We start from the raw sequence: 27,829 nt of genomic DNA, 5'->3' as shown, positions 1-27,829 counted from the left end.
CTCCCCTTCCCCACCCGGCCAGGTTGTTGATGTTTGCGCGTGCGCGGAAGAGGGCTGCGTTCGGCCCGTGTTCTCCTTCTCCGGTAGCGAGCGGGAGCTGAATGCCGAGGCGAGGAGGGGAACGGCGGCTCGGTGTCAACGGCAGAGAGGTAAAAAAAAAAATAATAATCGTTAAAAAAAGGGAGAGCCTAATTTTGTGGGTAGGGTGGGGGGGGGGACGCTGCTGTGTGGTAGAAAAGTTGGCCGGGCCGGGCCGGGCCCCCTTTGCAGTCTACAGATTATTTCTGGCATTTTCTAGAAGAAGATGCATATTAAGTCGAGATGGAATAATAGTTGTTCCACAGTTAATAATGACTTCCTTTCTTGTTAGTTTTGCTTCACTAACTTATTCTCTATTATAGATCCTTCTGTTTTAGGAAAAGTATCAGGTTAAATTATGACAACTTTATTATCTGTTTTATGTACTCCACAGCAGTATTTTGCTTATTTTGCTTGTAGTTGGCCAGCTGCATTCTCTGGACAGTCACTAGGTTGGGCACTTAGAATTGAAAGCAAGAAATCTGGTCCGATTCTGCTCCAGGGCTGGAGGTGCTGCAGGGGCAGCATTCACAGCACATGTAGAATTTAGTAGAGACATCAAGTGGCTGGAATGGAATGCATAATACTGTCTACAGGTCTTGTATTGTACATAACTTCTTAAATCCCACCGTTTTCATCAGGGAATCAATTTATTTATTTAATTCATTTTCTGACCCATTCTCCCCAAAGAAAGAACAAGTTACAGGTTGACATAGTTACAGTACAAGTTTTATTCTAATTCAGCACATACTAGGGATCTAATACATTACATTACATTACTGGCTTATATTCCGCCTGTACCTTTCAGTTCTAAGCGGATTACATCAGAACTATAACTGGACATTTCCAGGAAGAGAAATACAAATTGCAATTAAGGCGTAAGGTCTAAAGCAATTTTGATGAGTAGATTCTAAGAGGGGGAGAGAGGGGAAAAGGAAGGGATTAGGACGTTTGGGTGAATTTCTTGAATAGTAGGGTCTTGATTTCTTTGCGGAAAGCCTTGAGGTCAGTTGATGCTGTCAGTAGGTTGGTGATGGAGGGGTCCAATTTAGCTGCATGTGTTGCAAGTAAGTTGTCATACATCTTTTTGTGTTTAGTTCCTTTAAAATGGGGGAAGGAGAAAAGGGATTGGGTTCTCCTCTGTCTGGTTGAGAGGTTCCTGTTTAGACGGTTGTTTAGGTGGGTGGGTGCCGTTCCGTTTAAGGTTTTGAATAAAACCAATATACATAGAGTTTACAGATTACAATTTGCCACAATTACACAGCAAGGTTTTTCAATACAAGTTTTATCCTAACTTGATACATAATATGGATCTAATACCAATTTACATAATGTACAGTTTACAGGATAGATTTGACATATTTACAGTGCAAGATTTATCAATATACGTTTTTATCCTAATGTGACACTTACTGAGGATCAATATACATGAATATTTCTTTGTAATCTATTGGCCTTAGGTAGGGGAGTTAGGTGAAGAGGTATATTTTTATTGTTTTTCTAAAGTTGAGGGGTTACATTACATTAGTGAGTTTTGTTCCACCATAACAGTTCTAGGCAGATTACAAAAGAGGTATTCTGGATCTTGTTACTACTATAAATGGTAGTTTATTTCAGCATTTTGATATTGGATGGATAAGGTCATTTGCCTGGTAGACTTTATATTGTTTCATGCTAAGAATTTTAAGAGGAAAGATTTCTGGTGGAAGATCTGTTGGAGTCTCCCTGGAGTAGGTTGGCCAACTCTGTTAGGTAGTTGGGGGCATTGCCTGTCAGGATCTTAACGGCAGTGATTATTAATTTAAACTTGATCCTTGCGGTTATGTAGTTTCATATAGCAGGGATGTAGGTATTCTGATTTCCATAGTCCATAATATAAGAGTCTTACTGCTGCATTTTGAACTAGTTGTAGACGCAATAGTGATGTTTTGGAGCAAAGAGCTAGGGTTACAATAGTCTAGTCGAGATAGGATTGGGGATTGCACTAAGATTCGGAAAGCCTCTGTTCAAAGTATTTTCTGATGGATCTTAGCTTTCCCATCACAAGAAAAGATTTGTTTTATTATTGATTGTACGTAGCTCTTCGTGGATAGGTGGTTATCAGTTTCTACTCATGTAATCATTTCTGAACATAGGTGGTATATACTCCTTTGGTAAGAACAAAACTTCTTCAAAATTGTGCAGAGAAAGCAAGATTCATAAAAGTTACAATTAAGCATTACAATTAATGAGAGATATAAGTTTTACAATTACAGAGAATGCTTCTGTGCTCTTCTCAATGAGAGAGAATAGGTGCTGTGAGGACAGAGAGGTAGAGAGAGAAAGGGGGGTGGGTAATGTTCCAAACTTCGGGTTCCAGAGATAGAGAGAGAGCTAGACGAGCAAGAGAGGGGGGTGTTGTAGAGAGGAGCCTTTTATAGCTTGGAATCTTATTCTAAATATAGAAACTATTGTATTTCCCAGTATCTGTTTAGAATTTGTAAACTGTTTGAAACAATAGTTAGTTTCACTGACCATCTGGATCCATTGTAAGCTGTCCATCCTAAGCATCAGACATTAACACATCTTCTTAGCACCTCTTCGCCCCTCTTAGCTGCAAGTTAGTTTGTTACCTTTTAAGCATAATTTAATTAGGATTGTTTGAAACAGTCTGCCTGGATGCTTTCTGTATGTGAATTCTGAGCATTAGCACTTAGGGTCTATCTGCATCGACATTCCAGAGTCAGATTGATATAATTTCCCATGGTCATTTTTGTTTTTACTGTGTAATCATGATCTTATCATGTTTTAATCATGTCCACATGATCATTTTGGTGCAGTCCTGTTTTCATTTTGTTTGTTTGTGTATTTATATTTTTCAATGAAACATTAGACTCTCGACAAAGGCAGGATTGCGAAAAATTGGCGGTGTCGAGTCCCCTTCTATATTGTGCTGTCTACTAATAAAGTACACTTTGGATAAGCCCATCGCTGAGTGATTGACATCTATTGCCGCATGACTTCTTTATTTAGGCTGCCCTCTTTGTTGTTGAAACTCATCTCGGCCTTTCCCCGAGGTTGAGACGCCATAGAGGGAGAGGGGCTTTTTGCTGGACAGGACTCGAGGTAACATCTGAGTCTTCCAAAGTCATCGCTTCAAATGACATAGCAGAAGCGGTCAGCATTTGTAGGGAGAAAGCTTTGGCAATAATGACTTACTGAAAGGGGGGGTTATCACCTGGAACTTGGAGGGAATGTCTTTAGGTTTCCCCTTGCGCTTTTCCACATCCTCATGGAAAAGTAAAAGTTTTCTCCCATGGCTCCTCTCACCATCTTGGACTTCTGATCCCCTTTTGACGTCAGCTTTTTTTTTTCAAAACCTCCATATTGTTAGAAAGTCAGAAGAGAGCATCATTTTAAATCTAACATCTTTGAGGAAAAATTAATCATTAATTAATCTGCACTGTATGAAGTTCAGCACAAATGAGGATAATTTAATAAAGTTGTTATGTAAGTCGGGAGCCAATCTACGAAATACCCGAAAAATAAAAATACACAGCCTAAAAATTGAGTCTAAAATGGTCCAAAAAGGAAGTGTCATATTTGAAGTTGTTTTCTAAGTTTAAAAAAAGGTCTTTATTAGTGTGTTAACATCATCCTGGAAAACAAACAAGCAGACCCTACTGCACAAATAAACCAAGACTGATGCAGTGAAAATAAACCAAAAACAGTTGTAGGCACAGGTCAGTTCATTTCATGATAACGAGGGGCTGCTGAAAAGTTCTTGGCCCAACCAAGAAGCCATTGAAATGAAAAGTGTGGAATAACTTGTTTCATGGCTCCACGTCGTTCTCTTCTTGGTCGGGCTGAGAACTTTTCAGCAGCCCCTCATATACTATCAAAAGATTTAAAATATTTACCTTGAACAGTCGAGACATTATACTACTACAAGCAACTACCTGGCAAGAATATTGAGTCTAGTAATATAGATGAAGATGACTATCCTTCCACCACATCTAAAGATAATCACTAGTCTATAGCAACTTAAAAGAATGGATAACCAGTTTGTGAAAGACTTCAGAGCATATACCCTGTTTCCCTGAAAATAAGACCTATCCTGAAAAAAAGCCCAAGCATGATTTTTAAACATGCTCCTAATATAAGCCCTAACCCAAAAATAAGCCCTAGTTAATATCGACCCCCGCATTCCCTGACACTAGTGTTGCCTGATTTGCTGAAAAAATTGGACTCGTCAATTCAGATTACTCCACCCCTGCTGCTTTAGGAGGCCTCGGAGCGGTGGTGTGTCTGTCTCGCAGTGGGAAGGTCAGAGGGGTTCTGCTGCACAGGGGGCTGGGAGGGAGGGATAGAAAGATGCTGAACAAGGAGATAGGTGAGGGGAGGAAAGATGCTGAATATGGAGGGGGGAAGGAAAGAGGAAGAAAAGGGATAGAGGAGAGGAAGGGAGAGAGAATTGTTTTACATTTAAAAAAAAAGACATCCCCAAAAGTAAGCCCTAGTGCATTTTTTTTTTTGGGACCCAAAATTAATATGGCACTTGTCTTATTTTTGGAGAAACACAATAATAACCAATAAGTGTGTATCTTCTTCAAGCCATAGTTATCTTTTCACATCTGATGAGAAGTAGAAGTCAGGGCTGTGGAGTCGGTAGATAAATCCTTCGACTCAGATGCCTCAGTTTCTGGTACCCACGACTCCGACTCCAGGTACCCAAAATTGTCTCTGACTCCGACTCCACAGCCCTGGTTTTATCTATATGTTTTGAAATCAGAGCTGTGGAGTCGGTAGATAAATCCTTTGACTCCGACGCCTCAGTTTCTGGTACCCACGACTCTGTCGCCGAGTACCAAAATTGTCTCCGAATCCTGGACTACGCAGCCCTGAGTAGAAGGGATGCATCAGCTTTATAAAAGCAAATTTTAATCAAAATTTCAAACAATATGAAAACAAAAAGTATAAAAAACCAGGACTGAGGCTAAACATCCTAAAACCATAATTAAATTAAGATCATAAGCCCAAGATTATAAAAAAAAAAAATCTGATTTTAAAATGTAAAACATAAATGATCACTATCAACTTCCATGCTGTGGGTTGCCTTTGACCACCAATATTCCCATCAAACCTATTGCCTGTGACAGCAGAACCAATTGTTCAGGCAATGTAATAATGTTTTGGTCTGAACAAACACACAAAAAGACCTTTTCCGTTTATATAGAACTATTACTACTACTATTTCTAGAGCGCTAACAGATGTACAAGAGATTAAAGGGCTGTCTATGTGCATTAGTGTACTGAATACCCTGATTCAGGCTGTTGAAACATCTTAAACTCTTGGAAAGAAAGACCTATCCAAAATTAATTACCTGCAATGGTGGAATTGGTTTGCTTAACATATCGATAAGAAACTTTATTTAACCAAAAATCCATTCCAAAAACACTGACAAATGGTCTATTTTATCTACCTTTATTGATATAGATGACCTACTTATCACATTGTTTTAGGTTTAACTTTGTTCATATTAGCATTTTTTTACTTTTTCTTCATAATTGTTGTGATAAAACATGTTACATCAATTTTGATGATTACATTTTTGTAAAAACAACCCTTAATTTTCTCAATAAAAATACAAAGAGTAACCCCCCCCCCCCCCTGAAACATCAGGTGGTAGATATATGATGTCTTGACTGTTCGTTGCTTTTATATTTATAACTTGTATTGTTTGTGGTATACTGTTGAGGATTTTAAACATAATCCTTTAACTTTTCTGTGCCAATGATTTAGTTCGGTTTATTTACCCCTGCTGCTTTTTGGTATTGGAATGGAAACCTGCAATCAGGGAGCCCTGGTTCATGGCAGCTGGTTGAGGACTATCGCAAAACTAATTTTTTTTTTTTTTGGGGGGGGGGGGAAGGAGCTACATAATAGGAGAGAGATCCCCGGATATTTTTGAATTAATAATAATAATAAATTTTATTTTTATATACCGCCTTACCATAAGTTCTGAGCGGTTAACATAAAAGTTTAAAAGTTTTAAAAGCGGTTTAAAAGTTCATCAAATTTCACTTTATCAAATAATTTTGTTTTTAGTATCTTCCTAAAAGAATAAGAATCGACTCCAAGCACAGTACCGGGTAGAGCTTTGGATTCTTGCCCAGAAATAGCTAAGAAGAAAAAATTTAAAAAATTTAAATTGAATCAGGTTGGGCAGACTGGATGGACCATTCGGGTCTTTATCTGCTGTCGTCTACTATGTTACTATGTAAAGGAATAAGAGAGCTCAACCAAGTGTTCTTTTTCCCCGCTTGGAAAGCAAGCATTTGTTCATGAAATCTCTTATATCGAACAGAATTAAAGCTCATATCTCCAAATTCAAATTTTGTATGGAGATTTTTTTTTCTTTTTTAAAATTTTTAGCATATTACACAATTGTAAACCGTTTTAGGTATTTTTTTGATGAACGTTAAATCAAGTGATGAATAAACTTGGAACCAATGTCATTTGAAAGGAAAAATAAAATTTGAAAAAGGGGTGTATCAACAAAAACTGACTGGAACAGAAAGAGGAGGGGAGGGAAGTCAAAAAATATATCAGAGTCTGAAAGAGGAAGGGGAGGAACAGTAGGAAGCCCAGAGGAGCAGGAAGAAACTGCCAGGTCAAAAATAAATCTTTATGACATCCAGTTTCTTGTTTGTGAAACTTACAAAACTCGGACCATTTCCTCTGACTCTCATTCCATATACTGTGAGTGATGCCCTCATTAAGCTTTTGCATAGTGGTTAATGTAAGGTAGGCTCTCTCGTTTGGCTTTGGGCACCGACTTAGGTCATCTGGATAAGTATCTACCAAAGGAGCTTGATGCATGGTGATTATTATGTATGCAATCAGAATACAGAAGATAACGAGTTGCGCTTAATTACTTAGGGAATTGGGACAGTTTTCAGTCAACCATACTAAAAAGAAAACGGCTTTATGGACTCGGTTCTGAAATGCAATTCCTCCACAAAAATAAGTAAAGGTGAACCCAGGACATATTACACATATTGCTCCTCTAACTTTTATGCATGATCATAGGTCTCTAGCCTGCACTGATCTACCATCCCCTCTAATTGCCAGTATCGTTCCAGAAAGAGAACCATGTGAGAATTCCTCTTGTATGGACAGCTCTGAACCATCAAAAAGTACCTGCATCTGAAACTGTATGCATATGGAATGTGATTAATTTGGGGTGTATCTGATGATTCACAAATAGTGTAGTCAGATTAAATAACAGTTTCATGTTGCATATCCTCATGAGCAATATGTAGCTGGTGGCATAAGTTTAGGACAATTAGCACTCTGAATATGTTCTGCTCAAGACTGAAAATATTTTCTGAGTTTCACCTAGTTTGATCCTTTGTTAAATGTTGCAAGATTACACCGTGTCTTGTTCATATTTTGAACCTTTGCCCTTGATTTTCCTTTTCTGCAGCCAAGCTAGAAAAGTGGTAGGCACAAAAGGAGCTTGAAAAAACCAACTAGAAGAATGGGACAGGGTTTGGAAATTGAGGCTGAACTTGGCAGGAGATCTATTACTGTGTCACTTCCCCATACAGAGTCCTTGCAAATTTCTCTAAGAACATAAGAATAGCCTTACTAGGTCAGACCAACGGTCCATCAAGTCCAGTAGCCCGTTCTCACGGTGGCCAAAACCCAAGGTGTAGCAATATTCCATGCTACCAATACAGGGCAAGCAGTGGCTTCCCCCATGTCTTTCTCAATAACAGACTATGGACTTTTCCTCCAGGAACTTGTCCAAACCTTTCTTAAAACCAGCTATGCTATCCGCTCTTACCACATCCTCTGGCAACGTGTTCTAGAGCTTAACTATTCTCTGAGTGAAAAAAAATTTCCTCCTATTGTTTTTAAGAGTATTTCTCTGTAATTTTTGACGGGAGTGAAAAATCGATCCATTTGTACCCGTTCTACTCCACTCAGGATTTTGTAGACTTCAATCATATCTCTCCTCAGCCATCTCTTTTCCAAGCTGAAGAGCCCTAACCGTTTTAGTCTTTCCTTATACACGAGGAGTTCCATCCCCTTTACCATCTTGGTCGTTCTTCTTTGAACCTTTTCTAGCGCCAATATACCTTTCTTGAGATAAGGAGACCAGAATTGAACGCAATACTCCAAATGAGGTCGCACCATGGAGCGATACAGGAGCATTATGACATTCTTAGTTTTGTTAACCATCCCTTTTTTTTTAATAATTCCCAACATCCTGTTTGCTTTTTTGGCTGCCGTCACACATTGGGCGGAAGGTTTCATCGTATTGTCTACAATGACACCCAGATCCTTTTCTTGGGGCAAACCCCCAAGGTGGATCCTAGCATCCTGTAACTGTGATTCAGGTTATTCTTCCCAATGTGCATCACTTTGCATTTGTCCACTTTAAATTTCATCTGCCACTTGGATGCCCAGTCTTTCAATTTCCTACGGTCCTCCTGCAATTTTTCACAATCCGCATGCGTTTTAATGACTTTGAACAGTTTAGTGTCATCTGCAAATTTAATCACCTCACTCGTCTTTCCAATTTCCAGATCATTTATTAATAAATTAAATAGCACCGGTCCCAGTACAGAACCCCTGCGGCACTCCACTGTTTACTCTCCTCCATTGAGAAAAATGACCATTTAAATTTACCCTCTGTTTTCTATCCGATAACCAATTCCTATTCCACAACTGAATTTTGCCACCTATCCCATGACTCTTTAATTTTTTCAGGAGCCTCTCGTGAGGAACTCGATCAAAAGCTTTCTGAAAATCTAGATACACTATATCCACATGTTTATTCACACCTTCAAAGAAGTCAAGCAAATTTGTGAGGCAAGATCTCCCTCGGCTGAACAAATTTGCTTGACTTCTTTGAAGGTGTGAATAAACATGTGGATATAGCTGATATAGTTTTCCTTCTAATAAATCAGAAACAAGGCTGTTGGTTGTTTTGATGGTTAGACAGTGCCACTACTCGCACCTCTTCAGACAAGCCTTCAGAGTATTGAGCCTGTGGAGGTGGCTCTGTGTTCTCTTCTTTGCACTTTCTTCCCTGCTACTTGTTTGTTTGGGTTTTTTTTCTTACGTTTTTTGGCTTTCTTGTCCAAAAAAATGACGTTCCTTTCCAGTTTCTGATTTGATTGTAAACTGCTTTGTTTTGACTTCCAAGAAAGGCAGTGCATCATATGGAATAAAGAGGTGAGCCGCCACCATCACCTCGGTGAAAGTTCTGGGCGCTGGCGCCAGCCCAAAGGGCAGAGCCACAAACTGGTAATGCTTCTGCAGGACATGGAATCTAAAGTACCTCCTGTGTTCCGGAAAGATGAGAATAGGGAGCTAGGCCTCTGTCAGGTTTAGAGAAGCTAAGAATTCTCCTGAAGCCATAGAGGTGATAACCATCCGGAAATGAGGAACTCTTAGAGCCGCATTGACCGCTTTCAGGTCCAGGATCATTCTCCAGTCTTTGGATCCTCTCTTTGGCATGATGAAGTATATTGAGTATCTTCCAGAGCCTGAATCATGCTCTGGAACAGGCTCTGGAAGACTACATGACTACAATGTTCAGCAGTCTTTGGACCATGGCCCCCACCCAGGCCGGGCTGCCTTCTCTGGCCTCCCTGCAGGAGAATCCAGAAAAAACTCTGCCAGAGGTTGATAAAACTTAAGCTTGTAGCCATTTTGAAGTACCTTCAGAACCCAACAGTCCAAGGTGATGGCTTTCCACTGCCAAAAAAGCAGAGAGACACCCCCTGATCTGTAGAGGAGCAGCCAGAGGCCAGATGGCTCCCTGTCGATGGCTAGCGCCAGAAGCCACCGAACCTCTGTTTTTACTGACTGAGAAGAATGCTGCCCTGAGGAGCCCCATAATACTGACGGGAACATCTGAAGGGGTGAAAGCTAGGATGCCCCGATTCCCCTAGGGCAGGGGTGTCAAAGTCCCTTCTCGAGGGCCACAATACAGTCGGGTTTTCAGGATTTCCCCAATGAATATGCATGAGATCTATTTGCATGCACTGCTTTCATTGTATGCTAATAGATTTCATGCATATTCATTGATGAAATCCTGAAAACCCGACTGTATTGCGGCCCTCGAGGAGGGACTTTGATACCCCTTCCCTAGGGGGTTGTGGCCTATTATCTGGCAAGGACTTGGGTTTACGGTCCTGCACACTAGCCATAAGATCATCCAAACCTTTACTAAACAGCAATTGCTTTCTGAAAGGCAATTTGCTCAGGGTTGCCTTAGAGGACGAGTCACAGGACCACTGACACCTCCCAAATGTCCATGAGCATCTTAATATGTCTGGATGATCAGAGAAAATGGCAGACTGTGGGTTTTCGTTACTCATAAGAGAGCATGCTGAAGAAGCAGACTGATCAACTTCCAACTTTAACTTCTGGAGGGACCCAGAGATCAAATCAACCAGGTTCGTGGGTTTGAAAATTCTCTGCACCGTGGGATCCTCATCCAGATCCTGGCGTCGCAGCCTAGGACACCTCGGGGAGACTGGGTTTGACACCCTTGTCTTGGAAAGGCGGGAGTCTCAGCCAGACTGGACACCGAGGGAGACGCAGAAGGCAGCTTGGGGGAACTCAGCCAGACTCCTCAGCTGGACTGGAAGCCTGAGGAGACGCAGAAGGCACCTTTCCTTTGCCAAATAAGCTTGATACATTATGTTAAATTCTGGGGAAAACCCATCATTCGGGGCAGGAGCCAGCTCCTGCGAATACTTCTTAGAACTTTTGTAGGACTTATGAGCTTTGAACGACGAATCACAGCTGCGATTCACCGGGACTGCAAGGTCACAATCTGCGGGGCCCCCTTTTGACTTTTTAGGGTGCCCTCAGCCAGAAAGAGCAGCAGGACCCTCTTCAGAAGTTGAGGGAGTTTGGGCTGATAAGATTAGCCTCCTTCTGTGCCACAGCGCACATGGAACACGGCCATTCGTCAGACACCATCCACCACAAATAAGGCATGAATCCAAAGAATCCTGCCTTGGGGAGTCCATCTAAGTGGTTTTCTTGCAAAAACGAAGCTTGTAGGGGCCAAAAATAACTTTTAATTAAAACTGAGAAAATCCAAGATAGCCACCGAGGCCACCTGTGAAAAGCACAGGAACCCCCAGAATTTGGGGATTTTAGGGGTGGAGGGGTAGGACTTGCTCCCAAACTGCCCAAAATCAACCCCCGAATTGCTAAAAACAGGCTGTCAGCTCTGTACTCACTGTGGCATGAGGTACTAGAAATTGCAAGGAAGGGAGATCCTCTGCCTCAACATGCATGCAAACTGGACTGCTGGTCTTATCCTAGCCCGATACCCACGATAGGTGACCATCACCAGACACTCGCACAGTTGCGACCTGGTGGAGGGATGCAGTCAGCGCTGATCTCGGGCATGCATCTCCACAGAGCCACACAGCCTGCGCTCAGACCTAGCGGTGGACGAACCTGGGGTGTGCAAGCTCCCAAGGGAACAGTCCCTGAGCCCTGATCTAAAGATTGAGACATTTAAGTAAATCACAGGTCGTGTCGAGGTGGAAAACGACATATTCTTTCACAAGGGACCCTCGATCACAAGGGGGCACCTGCTCAAACTCAGAGGAGGGAAATTTTACGGTGACACCAGGAAGTATTTCTTCACAGAAAGGGTGGTGGATCACTGGAACAAACTTCCGGTGCAAGTGGTCAAGGCCACCAGCGTTCTCGACTTTAAGAATAAATGGGACATCCACGTGGGGTCCCTACGAGGGCTGAGTTAAGGTACTAGCATTAGCACTCAGACCTAATGGGGTGGGTCAGTAGAGTGGGCAGACTTACTTGACGGGCTGTGGCCCTTTTCTGCCGTCATCTTTCTATGTTTCTAAAAGTGCAGGCTGTCCAGGGGCTGCACTGCTAGGCAGCCAATCTCCCAGGAACAGACTTTCCGCAAAGTCTGCAAACTCCTGCGGTCAGAGCTGTCCCCATTGAGAACCTCTGCAGCACAAGGGCGCAAATCGCGATCAAAAGACTGAGTATAAAGAAAAAAATAAACTCGAGCAGAAAAGACTAGCTTCTACAGTCTGGCTTGTAGGAATGCAACTGGATTCCTGGGAGCACTCCTAAGAACATAAGAACATAAGAACATAAGAACTGCCTTCTCCGGATCAGACCTTCGGTCCATCAAGTCCGGCGATCCGCACACGCGGAGGCCCTGCCAGGTGTACACCTGGCGTAATTTATATTCCACCAAATCCTTATATGCCTCTCTTAAGGAGATATGCATCTAGTTTGCTCTTGAAGCCTAGGATGGTCGATTCTGTCATAATCTCCTCTGGGAGGGCATTCCAGGTGTCAACCACTCTCTGAGTAAAGCAGAACTTCCTGACATTAGTCCTGAACCTGTCCCCCCTCAGCTTCATTACATGTCCTCTAGTCCGTGTCAAATTGGACAATGTAAATAATCTTCTCTGCTCTATTTTGTCGATTCCTTTCAGTATTTTGAAGGTCTCGATCATATCCCCACGCAGTCTCCTTTTCTCAAGGGAGAACAATCCTAGTGTTATAAGTCTGTCCTCGTATTCCAGTTTCTCCATACCCTTCACCAGTTTTGTTGCTCGTCTCTGCACCCTCTCCAGCAGCTTTATATCCTTCTTTAGGTAGGGGGACCAATGTTGGACACAGTATTCCAAGTGTGGTCTGACCATTGCCCTATAAAGCGGCATTATAACTTTCTCCGATCTACTCGAGATTCCTTTCTTTATCATGCCCAACATTCTATTTGCCTTCTTTGCCGCTGCCGCGCATTGTGCCGACGGCTTCAGGGTCCTATCTATCAGTACACCCAGGTCCTTTTCTTGTTCACTCTTCCCCAGAGTTGCACCTGACATTGTATACTCGTATTCCTTATTTTTATTGCCTAAATGCATTACCTTGCATTTCTCCACATTGAACTTCATCTGCCATTTCTCCGCCCATGTTTCTAACCGACACAAGTCGCTCTGGAGTTTCTCTCTATCCTCCTGCGATCTGATTGCCCGGCATAGTTTTGTATCGTCTGCAAACTTGATGATCTCACTGGATGTTCCTTCCTCCAGGTCATTGATATAAATATTAAAAAGGATCGGCCCAAGTACCGAGCCCTGGGGTACACCACTAGTCACTTTCTCCCAGTCGGAGAACTTCCCATTTATGCCCACTCTCTGCTTTCGGTTTTCCAGCCATTTGCCTATCCATCTTTGTATATCCCCCTCTATGCCATGACTTTGTAGTTTCCTGAGAAGTCTTTCGTGTGGAACTTTGTCGAACGCTTTCTGGAAGTCCAAGTATATTATGTCCACCGGCTTCCCACTATCAATTTGCTCGTTCACGGTCTCGAAAAATTGGAGTAAATTAGTCAAACATGATTTCCCTTTCCTGAATCCATGTTGACTGGGTTTCATCAAGTCGTATGCGTCCAAGTGCAGGACTATGCTATCCTTGATCAGTGCTTCAACCATCTTGCCAGGGACAGACGTAAGACTAACAGGTCTATAGTTGCCCGGTTCCCCTCTCGATCCTTTTTTGAAAATTGGGGTGACGTTCGCTATCCTCCAGTCGTCCGGTATCTGTCCAGTTCTGATTGTCAGGTTTGCAAGTTTTTGCAATAACTCTCCGATTTCAAACTTCAATTCCTTTAAGACTCTCGGATGAATCCCATCCGGTCCAGGGGATTTGTCACTTTTAAGTTTGTCGATCTGATAGTATATCTGGTCTAAGTCCACCTCAACTGTGGTGAGGCTGTCTTCTATTTCTCCTGCAAACACTTTCTCCGCTTCAGGTATTGTTGAGGTGTCCTCCTTCGTAAAGACGGACGCAAAGAAGGAATTTAGTTTGTCTGCGATTTGTTTATCTTCCTTGATGTACCCTTTTCTTCCCTGGTCGTCCAGGGGTCCCACTGCCTCTTTTGCAGGTTTTTTCCCTTTCACGTATCTAAAGAAGGGCTTGAAGTTTTTGGCCTCCTGGGCTATTTTTTCCTCATATTCCTGTTTTGCATCCCTCACCGCCTTGTGACATTTCTTCTGATCATCTTTATGTTTGTTCCAGGCTTCGGTTGTCTTTATGCATTTCCATTTTTTGAAAGAGTCCTTTTTTTCTTTTATGGCTTCCTTCACCTGTATGGTAAGCCATGCCGGTTCTCTTTTGCTCTTTGTTCTCCGATCTTTGGAAATCCTCGGAATGTAGAGATCTTGTGCTTCTGTGATAGTATTTTTCAGTAGGGTCCATGCCTGATCAACCGTTTCAAGTTTGTCCACCATCTTCTCGAGTCGTTTTTCTACCATGGCTCTCATGCTATCGTATTTACCCTTTTTAAAGTTCAAGGTGGTGGTTAAGGTTTTGGCATGTTTCCCTTTCCTGATGTCAAGTTTAAAGTTGATTACATTGTGATCACTCGTTCCCAGTGGAACTATGACTTCCACTTCTGTTATCGGTCCCGTGAGGCCATTTAGGACCAAGTCCAAGGTGGCGTTGCCTCTTGTCGGCTCTTTTACCATTTGTTCCAGGAAGCAATCCCCTAGCACCTCCAGGAACTTGGCTTCCTTGCCGCAGTTGGAGGTTGCTAGTTTCCAGTCTATCCCTGGGAAATTGAAGTCTCCCAATATAATTACATTGCCTGTCTTGCATTCTTGTTTGATTTCCTCCATCATTTCTGAGTCAGTTTCCTCCGCCTGTCCTGGTGGACGATAGTAAAGGCCAATTTTCGTATCTGCGCCATATTGACCAGGAATTTTGATCCAGAGTGATTCAAGCTTCTCTTTCATTTCTGTTGTAACCATTTCAACAGAATCTATTCCCTCCTTAACATATAGAGCAATACCTCCACCTTTCTGCCCTACTCGATCTCTTCTATACAGTTTGTATCCCTGTAGTACTGTGTCCCATTTGTTTTCTTCATTCCACCATGTTTCTGTTATGCCAATGATATCCAATATGTCATGTCTTGCTATTGTCTCTAGTTCCCCCATTTTGTTACCCAGACTTCTAGCATTCGTATACATACATCTAAGTTCCCTTCGTGTTACCTTTTTGGACCTTCTACTCTTGGCCTTCCCTGTAGTTTCAATTACGGTATCCTTTACTGCTCCTGTGTTATCACCTTTGTTTGCTGTGTGGTCGTCCCCTCCTGTGTCTGAGTTGTCCCTTCCTGCATTTTCTCCCTTATTGGCTGTGAGGTCGTCTTCTCTTGTGTAGGTGTAGTTGTCCTTGGCTTCTTCGTCGGGGCATCCTGCTATCCGTACCATCGACCGGTGGTCGACTGTCGGCTTTCCCCTGTCTTTCAGTTTAAAGCCTTCTCGATTGCTTTCTTCATGTTGCCTGCCAAAACTCTTGCTCCTTCCTTGTTGAGGTGTAGTCCGTCCCTTCTGTAGTACTTGCTTTTTCCCCAGAACGCCGTCCAGTTGCGCACGAAGTCGAAGCCTTCTTCTTCGCACCATCGTCTCATCCAGGCGTTGATTACTTGCAATTCCCCTTGTCTCTTTCCATCCGCTCTTGGTACTGGGAGGATCTCAGAGAAGGCCACCTTCACCTCCCTGATCTTCAGTTTTCTTCCGAGAGAGCGGAGCTGGCCCTTCAGCTCTTCCCTGTCATACTTCCGCCCGCTCACATCATTTGTTCCCACGTGGATAAGTACAGCGGTGTCCTCTCCCCCTGCTCCATCTATGATCCTGGAGATCCTGTTGGTCACATCCTTCACTCTTGCTCCAGGCAGACAGGTGACGACTCTGTCCTCTCTTCCTCCTGCGGTGTAGCTGTCCACATGTCGTATGATGGAGTCGCCTACGATGATCCCCATCTTCTTTATTCGGGAGTTCCTTGGGGGGCGTTGGTCCACGTCCTTGGAGTAGGGCCAGTCTTCTTCCTCCAATGATACTCTTGAAATTTTTTCCTGTTCTTTGGGTGGGGCGATGTCTTCCTGTGCTCTCACTATTCCTCCTGGTGTGCGGTTGTCTCCTACCTCGTCTTCGGTTTCTTCTGTGTTTGCATGGGTGTCTTCTCTCCTCACATCGGTTTCCTGAGTACAGTTTTCCAGCCCTGGGATCTCTACGTGGTGCTGATGAGCTTCCTCTATGAACATTTCTAGTTCCTTGACCTCGTCGTTTGGACTGTACTCCACTAGAATCTTCTCCTGTGCTCGGATTCTGTCTTCGAGTTCCATCACTGTTCCTTCCAGTAGTCTTACCTGATATTTCAAGCTATCCATCTCCATGCATCGATTGCAAATGTATGCCTGGGTCCCCGAAGGGAGGTAGTCATACATATTGCAGCCGATACAGAAGACCGGAAAGCTCACCTTCTGACTTCCTTGGGCTTCCATTTCTTGCTTCCCTTGTGTGTGCTTGTGTCCCTTGCCTGCTGCTTCCTTATGTTGCTTGCCTTGCTGTCTCTTTTGTGTGTGCTGTCTCCGCTCTACTTCACCTTGATTGTATGTGTGGATTTGTTCCTTTGGCGTCTGTCTCTTCCCTACCTTCTGTGTTTGTCGCTTCCTTACCGTTCAGTGCCGCTCGCCTTCGCCGCGCGCCGAACGGCCTCGCGCCGTTGACTCCTCCCCTTTTAAGGGGGAGTCTGTCCGATGACGCTGAGGGGGGGCGGAGCTACCTCTCGCCGCTACCCCTAGGCTTGCTGGTCTCCCGGCTGCTAGTCTCCCTTCCGCAGCCCTTCTCCTCCGCTTCCTGCCGGTGCTGGTGTCTCACTCTCCTCTCCTTCCTCTTCCACGAGGCACGCCTGGCTGGTGAGCGATCTCTTGCCTCGCGCCGTTGACTCCTCCCCTTTTAAGGGGGAGTCTGTCCGATGACGCTGAGGGGGGGCGGAGCTACCTCTCGCCGCTACCCCTAGGCTTGCTGGTCTCCCGGCTGCTAGTCTCCCTTCCGCAGCCCTTCTCCTCCGCTTCCTGCCGGTGCTGGTGTCTCACTCTCCTCTCCTTCCTCTTCCACGAGGCACGCCTGGCTGGTGAGCGATCTCTTGCCTCGCGCCGTTGACTCCTCCCCTTTTAAGGGGGAGTCTGTCCGATGACGCTGAGGGGGGGCGGAGCTACCTCTCGCCGCTACCCCTAGGCTTGCTGGTCTCCCGGCTGCTAGTCTCCCTTCCGCAGCCCTCCTCCTGAGGTAAGAGGGGAGAGACTGAAAACACCATGTAAATGAGGCTTCCCACAAGCTGTCTGGTGATCCAGGAATTGAGCGGGATTGTACAAGAACAAATATTCGTCAAGATTCATCTAAAAATCTTTGAAGAAAAGTGCATTTATGTATGTTCCTCACTATTCATATATATAATTGATAGTATTGCTACAGCATCCATTTTTGAAAAAGAAAGCACCTTCTAGTTTTATAAACTCTTGAGACATTTCCGTTATGGTGTGGTGATGGATCAGGTAGCCCTTTACACATTTATGCAACAAGTGCAAGTGGTGAGTTCAAGGACATTTTGAAACGAGAACCATAATATATTTTTCTCATGATGCATTTGGAGCTACCTAACAGGAAGCCAATGGCACCTAACTAACTATAAATATATATAACAGAATAAATAATGAGTCATAAATAATAAAATGAAGATACGCTTTTCTTGAAAAGACTTTGATGAATCTTGGCGAATTAGTTACATCTGTGTTGTGTTTGTATTATGAGAGAGCGCACAGTGTTAAGAAACGGGCATAGGGTCGGGAGGTAACAAGTAGGAGAAATTGAGGGGTTTGGGTGTTGAAAGTATCTATATGACAGAGCAGAGGGTGAAAACGCAAGTCAGTGTACAGAGAGTGGATGTGCAACTGTATTAGTTTAAAGCCCTAACGGTAGTAATGGCAGCATTGGACTACCATGGTTCCAGTCGACAGCACTTTGGGTAGCTTTTATGGAATAACTGTGACAACTCTAGCAGGAGCACAGGTCTTCCTTGGAGGCTGTAGTAACCAGCTTTGGTTAGAATATGTAAAAGCAAGGGTACAAGTATAGATGGGGGTGGGGGAATATGGCATAGATTATAAATGGGGGGGGGGATTATATACAAAATATGTCTGAAATTTGATATCTTATTGAACCAGTTGAAATGTATTGAACGGTTTCAGTTGTAATGGTTTGATATGTACTATTTCTACTAATGAAAAGATATAAATTTTAAAATAGAAAACCTCAAGGGTACAAGTACATCAGTATCCCTGAATGACTAAGGTGACTTGCCCAAAATGGCTGTTATGGCTGTTACAAGGAAGCTGGGGTAACCTGAAAGGAGTGAAGGCTACAACCCTATCAACTGTAGCAGAGTAGAATTGAGCTTTTGGGAAGGTTGGAATAGCCTACATGGAACAACCATAGGTTATACCAAACATCAATGAGCAAATAATAGCAAAGCTTGGATATTTATACTACTGCCCTCCATATCTAAGGTTGAGAGGCTGAGTAAAATAGAAAGAAGGAGAGATGGACTGAGGTCAGTTTAAGCATAGAAATCTGGATGCTTATTTACCCAATAAGATAGAGAACCAGAGAGGAGGGATCTGAGTGAGGCAGAATGGAAAGCATCTTTCATATCAGTGGAATAAAGAAAATAATTTGGGTTACTCAATCACCCTTTTACTTGTTCCTGTGATCTGATTGCTTAATTTATCTGCCTATAACCTCAAAACAGAGTGCTGCCTGTATTCCCACATTGACCTCTTTCCCATGCTTTGTTTTGTAGGTAGGCCATGCTGAAAGAGAGCCCAGGCAACCCCCAGGAATCATGTGGCAATCATCGAATATACAGCTCTCTCCCAGATGGCAGCCGTAAGAAGAACTACTTATCCGACACCACTGATATCAGCTTGGAGGTATTTGGGGGGTCGACCCCCGAGCTCAGAACCAACCGCAGGCTGGCGGCACAGCAAGCTCAGAAACATCGAACTCGGAAAACCAATCCTAAAGACTCCAATGGAAGAGAGTCCGAGGCGATCACCTTCATCTCTGGCACAGCTGAGAGAACATCAGAAAAGACCACATGCTGTTCTACCACGCCTCAGGTTTGGCGCTCCTACAAATCTGTGTTATGCTGCATCGTGACTTGTGGACATAGATTCCAAAAGGATTCCGAATGCTACCTGCCCTGTGCACATTCAGCTGAGAGCTCGACTGATGATATCAAAATTGGAGAAAATGGACGCCCTCCCATCAGTCCTGCCAGTATCTCCCCTAAGGAAAGAAACGAGAACCACAGCAAAAAGCCTCACATGGGTGGTAGCTTCAGCTATACAGATGTCAAAATAAAGGGAGTGCCACTGTATTCCAACATAAGCCCCAGCCACCAGCATGCTGAGACAGAGTCATGTTACAAAGAGCCGCTGCCAGAACATAATGTCAAAAGAGACAGTATGGAAAAACCTCCTCTTAGCCATCGGGGATCTGAGGAATATTATTCTTTTCACGAGTCCGACCTGGAGTTTGAGCTGAGTGGCTCCATGTCCAGCATGGAGATTGATATTCTCATCTTGCGTAAATTGACGGAGCTTTTCACTGTGCATCAGATTGACGAGCTGGCCAAATGCATGACGGACACGGTGTTCTTAGAAAAGACCAACAAGATTTCTGACCTGATTAGTAGCATTACACAAGACTATCACTTGGATGAGCAGGATGCAGAGTGCCGACTAGTTCGTGGCATCATCCGTATTAGTACCCGCAAAAGCAGGACCAGGCCACCATATGTGTCCAAAAACCCTGCCGTCCACAGCCAAGAGAACAAGGTCAGCCAGGGAGTCTTGCCAGACAGTGGCAATGAAACCATGATAGAGTCCTGCATAACCAGCCAAGATGGTATGTTCCAGTTGGATATAGAGAGTGGGGTTTGGGAATGAGATCATGAAGCCTTTCTACTGCATCTGCCTCCATTCATACCCAGCAATATGCTTTTGTAGATTAAGAAAAAGCCTTACTATTAAACTCTGAACCAGAGAAAAATTGAAAACTAGTTCTTTAAAATTACAATGGCCAACATGTATGTAGGCTTTTTTTTTTTTTTTGCCACATGTCTTCATGCTAAATGTATTATGTTTTGGACTGACATTCTACTGATTTTTATGTTCATTGAACAAGTTTCCCTTTTAAGCTAGTTTTAATTGAAATATTTCAAGAACTTCATTCTTCAGCTGCCCACTGCTCAGGCAAATAAGTTTTGGATGTTTTAACTTCCCTAGTGGGATTTCTTTTAATATACTATATATATATATATATATATATATACAGTATATAGAGGGAGGTTAAGGGTAGGATAATGGTGAGCAACAATGTTTAAGGATATTGGAGGAAATTAATGGGAAGATGGGCTGGATAGGAAGATGTGGAATAAAGGGAATGCAAAATAGTCGTATTAAGCTTATGCCGATTAAGAACACATTTTGTGGGTAACAGATTTGTGAATAAGAATAGCCTTACTGGGTCAGACCAATGGTATCTAGCCCAGTAACCCATCTTCATGGAGGCCAATACAAATCACAAGTACCTGGCAAAAACCCAAATAGTAGCAGCATTCCATGCCACCAATCCAGGGCAAGCAGTGGCTTCGCCCATATCTGTCTCAACAGCAGACTATGGACTTTTCGTCCAGGAACTTGTCCAAATCCATTAGCTTAGCGGGGTTTAAAAAAGGCTTGTATAATTTCCTAAAAGAGAAGTCCATAGGCCATTATTGAGATAGCTGGGGGAAATCTACCGCTTATTCCTAAGATAAGCAGCATAAAATCTGTTTTGCTACTTGGGATCGAGCTAGGTACTTGGATACTAGGCTTGATGGACCTTCAGTCTGCCCAGTATGGCAATTCTTATGTTCAGAGAGCAGGAGGGGTGCCAGCACCCCAAGGAACACCGTGCCCAGGGCGGACTGCCCCCCCCCCCCCCCACTTACTACGCCACTGCCAGAACCTCCAGAGCCCACCCTTTAAGACAGGGGTGTCCAATGTCGGTCCTCGAGGGCCGCAATCCAGTCTTGTTTTCAGGATTTCCCCAACGAATATGCATGAGATCTATGTGCATGCACTGCTTTCAATGCATATTCATTGGGGAAATCCTGAAAACCCGACTGGATTGCTGCCCTCGAGGACCGACATTGGACACCCCTGCTTTAAGAGATTCTGCACCAGAGAAGCAAAGGAAGCTTCTATGTAATGAAGAGAGACTCATCTCCAAGTCTAGATTTGTAGATGAGCAGGATGCAATATTTTATAAGTAAATCAAAACACTATATGCCATGGTGTCTCTCCAGAACAAGTTTTATTACTTTGCAGCCCAAGTCCACACTTTGAGATTGTTTGCACAAAGTCCATGCATGCAATTTCAAGATCTAGATGCTCTTGAGAAAAGGAAAAACTTGCCATCTACACCCCTAACAACTCCCTTTTAAAGACAAGTTAGGGAAGCTACACTTAACTTATGATCATAAGAATAGCCTTACTGGGTCAGACCACTGGTCCATCCGGCCCAGTATCCCATCTTCACAGAGGCCAATCCAAGTTACAAGTACCTGGCAAAAACCCAAAGTGTAGCATACAGAAACCCAAGGAATAGCAAGATTCCGGAATCCCAAAGAGTCACCGGATTCTAGAATCCCAGATCGTAGCAGCATTCCGTGCCACTGATCCAGGGCAAAGCAGTGGCTTCTCCCATGCCTGTCTCAATAGCAGTTTATGAACTTTTCATCCAGGAACTTGTCCAAACCCTTTTTAAAACCAGCTACATTAACCGCTCTTACAACATCCTCTGGCAATGCGTTCCAGAGCTTAACTATTCTATGAGTGAAGAAATATTTCCTCCTATTGGTTTTAAAAAGTATTACACTAACTTTGAGTGCCCCCTAGTCTTTGTAAATCTTGATGCCGTAATTATGGGGCTATATTGCTTTTTTTAGTTACACGTTCTGATTTTTATAGATAGAGATTAGTTCCTGGAAAGACATTATGTGAGCTCCACACACTACCTGATGTATTATCTCGTTGCTCCTCTCTGTTTTCAGATTTAGATGTGCAGATTTCTGAAGAAACTACATCGGACATCCTAGCAAGGAAAATGCGACCATACAGTGCCCCAGGTAACAACTTTACAATTTTCAGTTTATATGATGAATGGAAGGATTCAGAAATGCTCTGTTCTTTCTTGCTATTTATGTATTCTATTTTCTCTTCATTTCATTTTTAGGATCTCCACTTGGCAAGGATGATTCTTTCCAGGACACAGAGACTGATTCCTCTGGGGCACCACTGCTCAAGGTTTACTGCTAGGAAAATGGACTCTCCAGGTGGATACTTACAGACTCAAAGGTGGCATCAATATGCCTCATCGCAGGCAGATCCAGGTTATGACCTGGCAAGAACCTGCCTTATTACACTACATTCCTTTCTTTTCATCATTGCCAAAGCTGGGTTTGGATTTAGCGTCTTGAGGGTTCATGTGCTGCAGAAACAGATTTTGAGGTGTGTAAGTTGCAGTGCTAAACGCACTCCAGAGTTGATCCAGGCATAAGCAACTTCATAGAAGGAAACAAGACTGAGGCTTAGCATGGCATCTCAACGAGATTCCTTTCAGTTTAATATGCAGAAGTGAGACATAATCGTAAATGAGCAAAGGGTCGAGATTCAGGATTTAACTGAGGTCTGCACTCTGTGATAGCAAGGCTTCCAGCAATGCTGAGCCAGCGGTGTTCTCACCAGGAAAGGATAGTGCAGCTCTAAATGCATATTTTTTGTAGCTTTGTTGCAATATTTATCATTTTCTGTTCATTGATGACACTTTTTTAAAAAATTAGTATCATTGACCTTTGTAGCATTTTTGTAAATGATGGTGAGCAAGTCTGACGGGGTAGAAATGGCAGTAAAGAACTAAGTATTTTGTTTGCACCTACATGAATGTGATTCCAAAGTCTGCTTCCTACCTGCTGCTTGATTACTTTAAAACTCCATTATGGGGTATTTCCAGGCAAAAGGCATCATAGGCAGAAGTTTGTACCTTTTTATAAACTAAATAGTTTTAGGGATAATGGGTGGAGTTTTTCGGTGGTGGGAAAGACTAGGGGTGCAGAAAGGTTAGCAAAGATTTGAGTGTCTTCACATGCTGCAGTTTTCAAAATTGATTAACCTAATCCCAGCCCTCATCGGGTGTTGATATCACAAAACCTGAGTGCGACACATGATTTTTTTTTGTGTGTGTGTGAGATTATCACCTAGTTTGTGCATAAGTTTTGGTGACTCGAGTTTTCAAGTTTATTAGGTTTTTATATACCGCCTATCAAGGTTATTTAAGTGGTTTTACAATCAGGTGCTTGAGTACTTTTCCCTCTCTGTCCCGGTGGGTTCACAATCTATCTAACGTACCTGGGGCTATGGAGGACTGAGTGACTTGCCCAGGAGCAGCGCAGGGTTTGAACCCACAACCCCAGCTGTAGCTCCAACCACTGCGCCGCATACTTCTCCACAAAATATTCCCAAATTTGAAGCTGTGTATTGGTGGTGGGTCTAAAACTGCATCACATCCTCATCCGCGTTGGATGCGACAAGCCTCATCTTGGAATAGCCTCGTGTCGCCTGTGACGTGCTGACATTCACTGGTGCTAAAAATGGTTTGGTGGCTTTGTGAAATACAGCCAGAATTCGAATGCAGAGGGCGTGGCGGGTCTGGAGTAGAGTGTATTGGCGGAAATGTCTTTGCAGAAGCGGCAGTGACTACAGGTCAGGACTGGAGTAGAGAAGAGCTAAATGAGAGCCTAGTACTCATGTAGCAGGGAGTGGTAAAGGCCAGGCGGATTTTCATTCCTTGAATCTTAAGGGGTCCCACAGATCTGTACCTGGCAGAGACCTAAGATCAGAATAACAAGGTGCTAAATGACGCACTGGCAGACCTAGGTGGGAAAACTTACACCGAGTGGTGCCTTATTAGTTCTGAGTGGTGACATTGCACATCACTTTTGATAATGAGCACTAAGATTCACCTTGCACTTAAAAACCCAAAAGAAATACAGTCAATTGATGGTGGTTCACAAAAGACAGACTTTTTACATACTATAGAAGATGTCCAGAAATGGAGCATCAACATTGAGCTGGTGGCATTGGGGGCAGCGCCCCTGCAGGACATTTAAATTTGTGCCTTGACCGATTTATAGCGTGGAATCGCTACTGCTGCACTCTTCAAAAGCTCCAGTGCTTTGCTCCTGAGAAACAGGATTTGTAGGAGGGAAGGCAGAGATTGCTGCCTTGTTCCAATGTTGTTTTAAGTACCAGATTCTCCCTTGGCGGTTGGTTCATCTAGAACCCAAAACCAGCATTAGCTATTTGTCTTTTTTCCTGAACCAATATCTGAATGTGTCTGTTGAGCCTAAACTGGAACCAAACTATAAAGTAATTGACACAGGTTCAGAAGAAGGGCAGCCGCTGTGGTATCTCTGGAAGGAAAGGAACCAACCTAGTGGTGGTATGGGTCCTCCGTCAGCAGGGGGGGGGGGGGGGAGAGCTGTGCAGCTGAAGCTAATTTAGGAGAACATCACCAAACAACTTATTTTGTATTGTAAAGCAGTAGAATGTAAACTTTTTTTTTTTAAGGCTCTTCATTCCGAACCATCATCGAACTGCAGAAAAAAAAAAAATTCTAGTTGCCCAGTTTTTATTGCCATTAACTGGAAGTCCTCGAATAAAGCACACCCCCAGATCTGAACTGCTGACTAATTCAGTCCCATTCCAAAAGTAGACATTTTTTAATCTTTACCTCTGGTACCCTCTCAGGAATGGAAACATTTCAGGTATGTATTTGCCCTTCACTTTTCACTGGTGGTGGGGCTGCTGCTATTGGTCAGTGCTGTGTATAAAGGCCAAAGGTGAAAACTAAATGTGGAACCGGTTTCCTTTTGTTAAGAAAAATATATATTACTACTAGTACTTATTTACTATGTCTAGATATATGCACTGCTGCATGGAAGGGCATAGGTTGTTCACTTACATGTGTGAAATGTTCCATTTTTATACTACTGATTAACATCAACAAGTCCATACTCCGGGGGAAAAAAATGCCGAATCGAGACGCTTAAGACTTGATCATTCTGGAGCCAAACTTAGCAAGGTAATTAACATAAGAAATGCCTCCGCTGGGTCAGACCTGAGGTCCATCGCGCCCAGCAGTCCGCTCACGCGGCATCCCATCAGGTCCAGGACCTGTGTAATCTTTTATCTATACCCTTCTATCCCCTTTTCCAGCAGGAAATTGTCCAATCCTTTCTTAAACCCCAGTACCGTTCGCTGCCCTATAACATCCTCTGGAAGCGCATTCCAAGTGTCCACCACACGTTGGGTAAAGAAGAACTTCCTAGTATTTCATGGTATACAAGTCTAATAACTATGTAAATCAGGGCCAGTGTCCTTCCAGAAAAGAGGGCAAATGGTGTTTGAAATGTTATGTATTCTAGATAGGAGAAGCCTGGGATAGTTTGTCCAACATTACCCTCCGAATGTATTCTGTTTTCTAAACCTCGGTTGTGCACCTCGCATTGCTTAGGGAATACCTAAGCCAAATAAACAAAACAGCATGACCCAATACCAAAGTAGTGGCGAAGCTGGCTGGCCATGTACTGTTCTCAAAGTTTATCTTGTCTTTTAGTGTTGAAAAAAATATTTACATGCACTGTGAAGGCTAGGCCAGGCCCTTAAGCACAGCATTCATTTTTACGACGCTTAGAAAGGCCATGAAGTCAGATGTCTGTGTTAATGACTAAAACTATTAACTATATTATTAAAGCACAAGTCAAAATGAATTTAATGGTTTGGTAACACCTGGCACTGTATTCTTATGAAATCACAGATCATCTCATGGAACTTTCAAGCTATAGATGCTTTGTTAAACAGTGCATGTTATGGTTTTTCAGACAGACGTATGAAATTTAAAGCCATATCAGGTTAAGTATATTGAACAAGTTTCAAGCTTACTGATGTGAAGAGGGGTGAGGGTCTCGGTGGGTTTTTGTGGACAGCTCTGCTTTACTGAACTTATGCAAAATCTAATCTTGATTTCCAAACCTGTATTTTTCTTCCATGAAAATGTCATTTGATAAATTTACAAACACTAACTATGGGGATGTATTATTGCTTTTCTCCGTTGCACTAGCCTAAGAAACTTGCGAGAACCCAGCTGTCCAATCAAAATGCCAAGAGAACGTCCAAGTGTATTAAATTTGATACACCGCATTATGAGAGTGCATTCAGTGTACAATAAAGTAACACTAGGAAAAGAACATCAAAACAATGGTAGGATAGAAAAAGAAGATAAATCCTGCAACTTCTTGATTTGCTCTCGCACAGCAGGAGAATATTTCTGAATTGCATAGGACCTGCTGGGGCGTGTAAGAGATGAGTTAATGGTCATGTATATGGCGACTTCTGAACTACTACACAGATTCTCTGTGTGCATAACTTATCTTGATACATTGGGTGTCATTGTTTCTCATGCTGCAAAATTGGCTCCATTTGTACATCTCTGAATTATGTGGTGTAGGATCTTCTGAGAATTTTGGGACTATGGCATTCTTGAATTGTTGGCAATACAGTGGCTCAAGTTTAAGGTAAATGATGCTTCTTCCATGTGTTCATGGGTTAGACCGTGCTTTCTACATGTATTTGAAATTCTTTAAAAAAAAATCTTTTAAAATAAAGCCTTTTATGGATTTTTACTACTTGTATGTATTTTTTCTTTCATTTGTATGTTTCTTGTTGTGTTCAAGCAGTAAACCCATATTCCAAGCACCAGGCTTCATCCATTGTACTGTAATAACTTGCAGACAAGATTTAGTAACAAAGTAGATGACGGCAGATAAAGACCTGAATGGTCCATCCAGTCTGCCCAACCTGATTCAATTAAAAAAAAGTTGTTTTTTTTTCTTAGCTATTTCTGGGCAAGAACACAACCCTGTAGATTTGGAAGCTTCCAGAGTTCTAGCAGTGGCTCATTTATGTCACATGATCTACAATTTAAAGAGGAAGAGCAACAGGGCCTGTTTTACCGTTTTAATAGGCTTCCTGAAGCCTGTGAAATGGGCCCCGCCAGGTTGCATAAAATAAGTGCTTGCTGTAATGTCTTTAAGCTCTTGATGATTTTGTGTTTGAAATTTAGCTGCTTAAGATTACATATCGTATATTTTGAAAGCATATTATAGACACTTAACCTTCAAAAAAATTTTATTTTTGACCAATGAAAAGTGGAACAGATTAAAGTCTGTCTTTAAGGTTGTGAGATCATTTTCCTCTAGTTTTTAAACTAGGCTTGAATTCTTACTACTGTCCTAATATAAGCCCCCCCCCCAAATAAACCCACAGCATAGGGAAGGCTGCCACTGCTACTGTTTGAAAGGGAGGTTTGTCAGCCTCACGGTGGGAGGGTCCATGGGATTCTGCACGGGGAGATGGGAAGGATGGAAGGAAAGATGCTGCGCAGGGGGATGGTTTGGCAGGATCAGCAGGGTTCTGCTGCACGGGGGAATGGCTTTGTATCTGTTCCACAAAGATCTCAAGACTTTTTTTTTTTTTTTTATTTCATAAATGTTATGACATCTGAAATTCAGTTTGTTTAAGGATGATCTGTAATTTATTTGTTAACCATTTAAAGCTCTATTTTATAGGGAAGATGTGGCATATAAGAACAATGCTTAGATTAGATCTAGCGCAACACAATGAAAATAAGCCCTAGTGTGTTTTTTGGACCCAAAATTAATATAAGA

At 42.8% G+C, this 27,829-nt stretch overlaps 1 protein-coding gene across 2 annotated transcripts; it reads left to right on the top strand.

Annotated features, from left to right (window-relative positions):
• Positions 1-26,779, top strand: KDF1 (keratinocyte differentiation factor 1). Of its 2 annotated transcripts, XR_004540419.1 has the most exons (5): positions 1-149; positions 18,797-19,905; positions 22,097-22,171; positions 22,279-22,553; positions 26,224-26,779. XR_004540419.1 is itself a non-coding variant. In XM_033956076.1 (4 exons), exons 2-4 carry the CDS (start codon positions 18,804-18,806, stop codon positions 22,359-22,361), a joined length of 1,260 nt encoding a protein of 419 aa, XP_033811967.1. In that variant the 5' UTR covers positions 1-149; positions 18,797-18,803; the 3' UTR covers positions 22,362-22,982. The 2 variants fall into 2 exon arrangements, 1 of the variants encoding a protein (XP_033811967.1); XM_033956076.1 differs by lacking the exon at positions 26,224-26,779 and having other exon boundaries at positions 22,279-22,982.
• The last annotated feature ends 1,050 nt before the right edge of the window (positions 26,780-27,829 follow it).

This window comes from Geotrypetes seraphini, chromosome 8, assembly GCF_902459505.1.
Source record: "Geotrypetes seraphini chromosome 8, aGeoSer1.1, whole genome shotgun sequence".
Taxonomy (NCBI): domain Eukaryota; kingdom Metazoa; phylum Chordata; class Amphibia; order Gymnophiona; family Dermophiidae; genus Geotrypetes; species Geotrypetes seraphini.
Note: the sequence above shows the minus strand (reverse complement) of the source record. Positions and strands in the feature narration are given on the sequence as shown.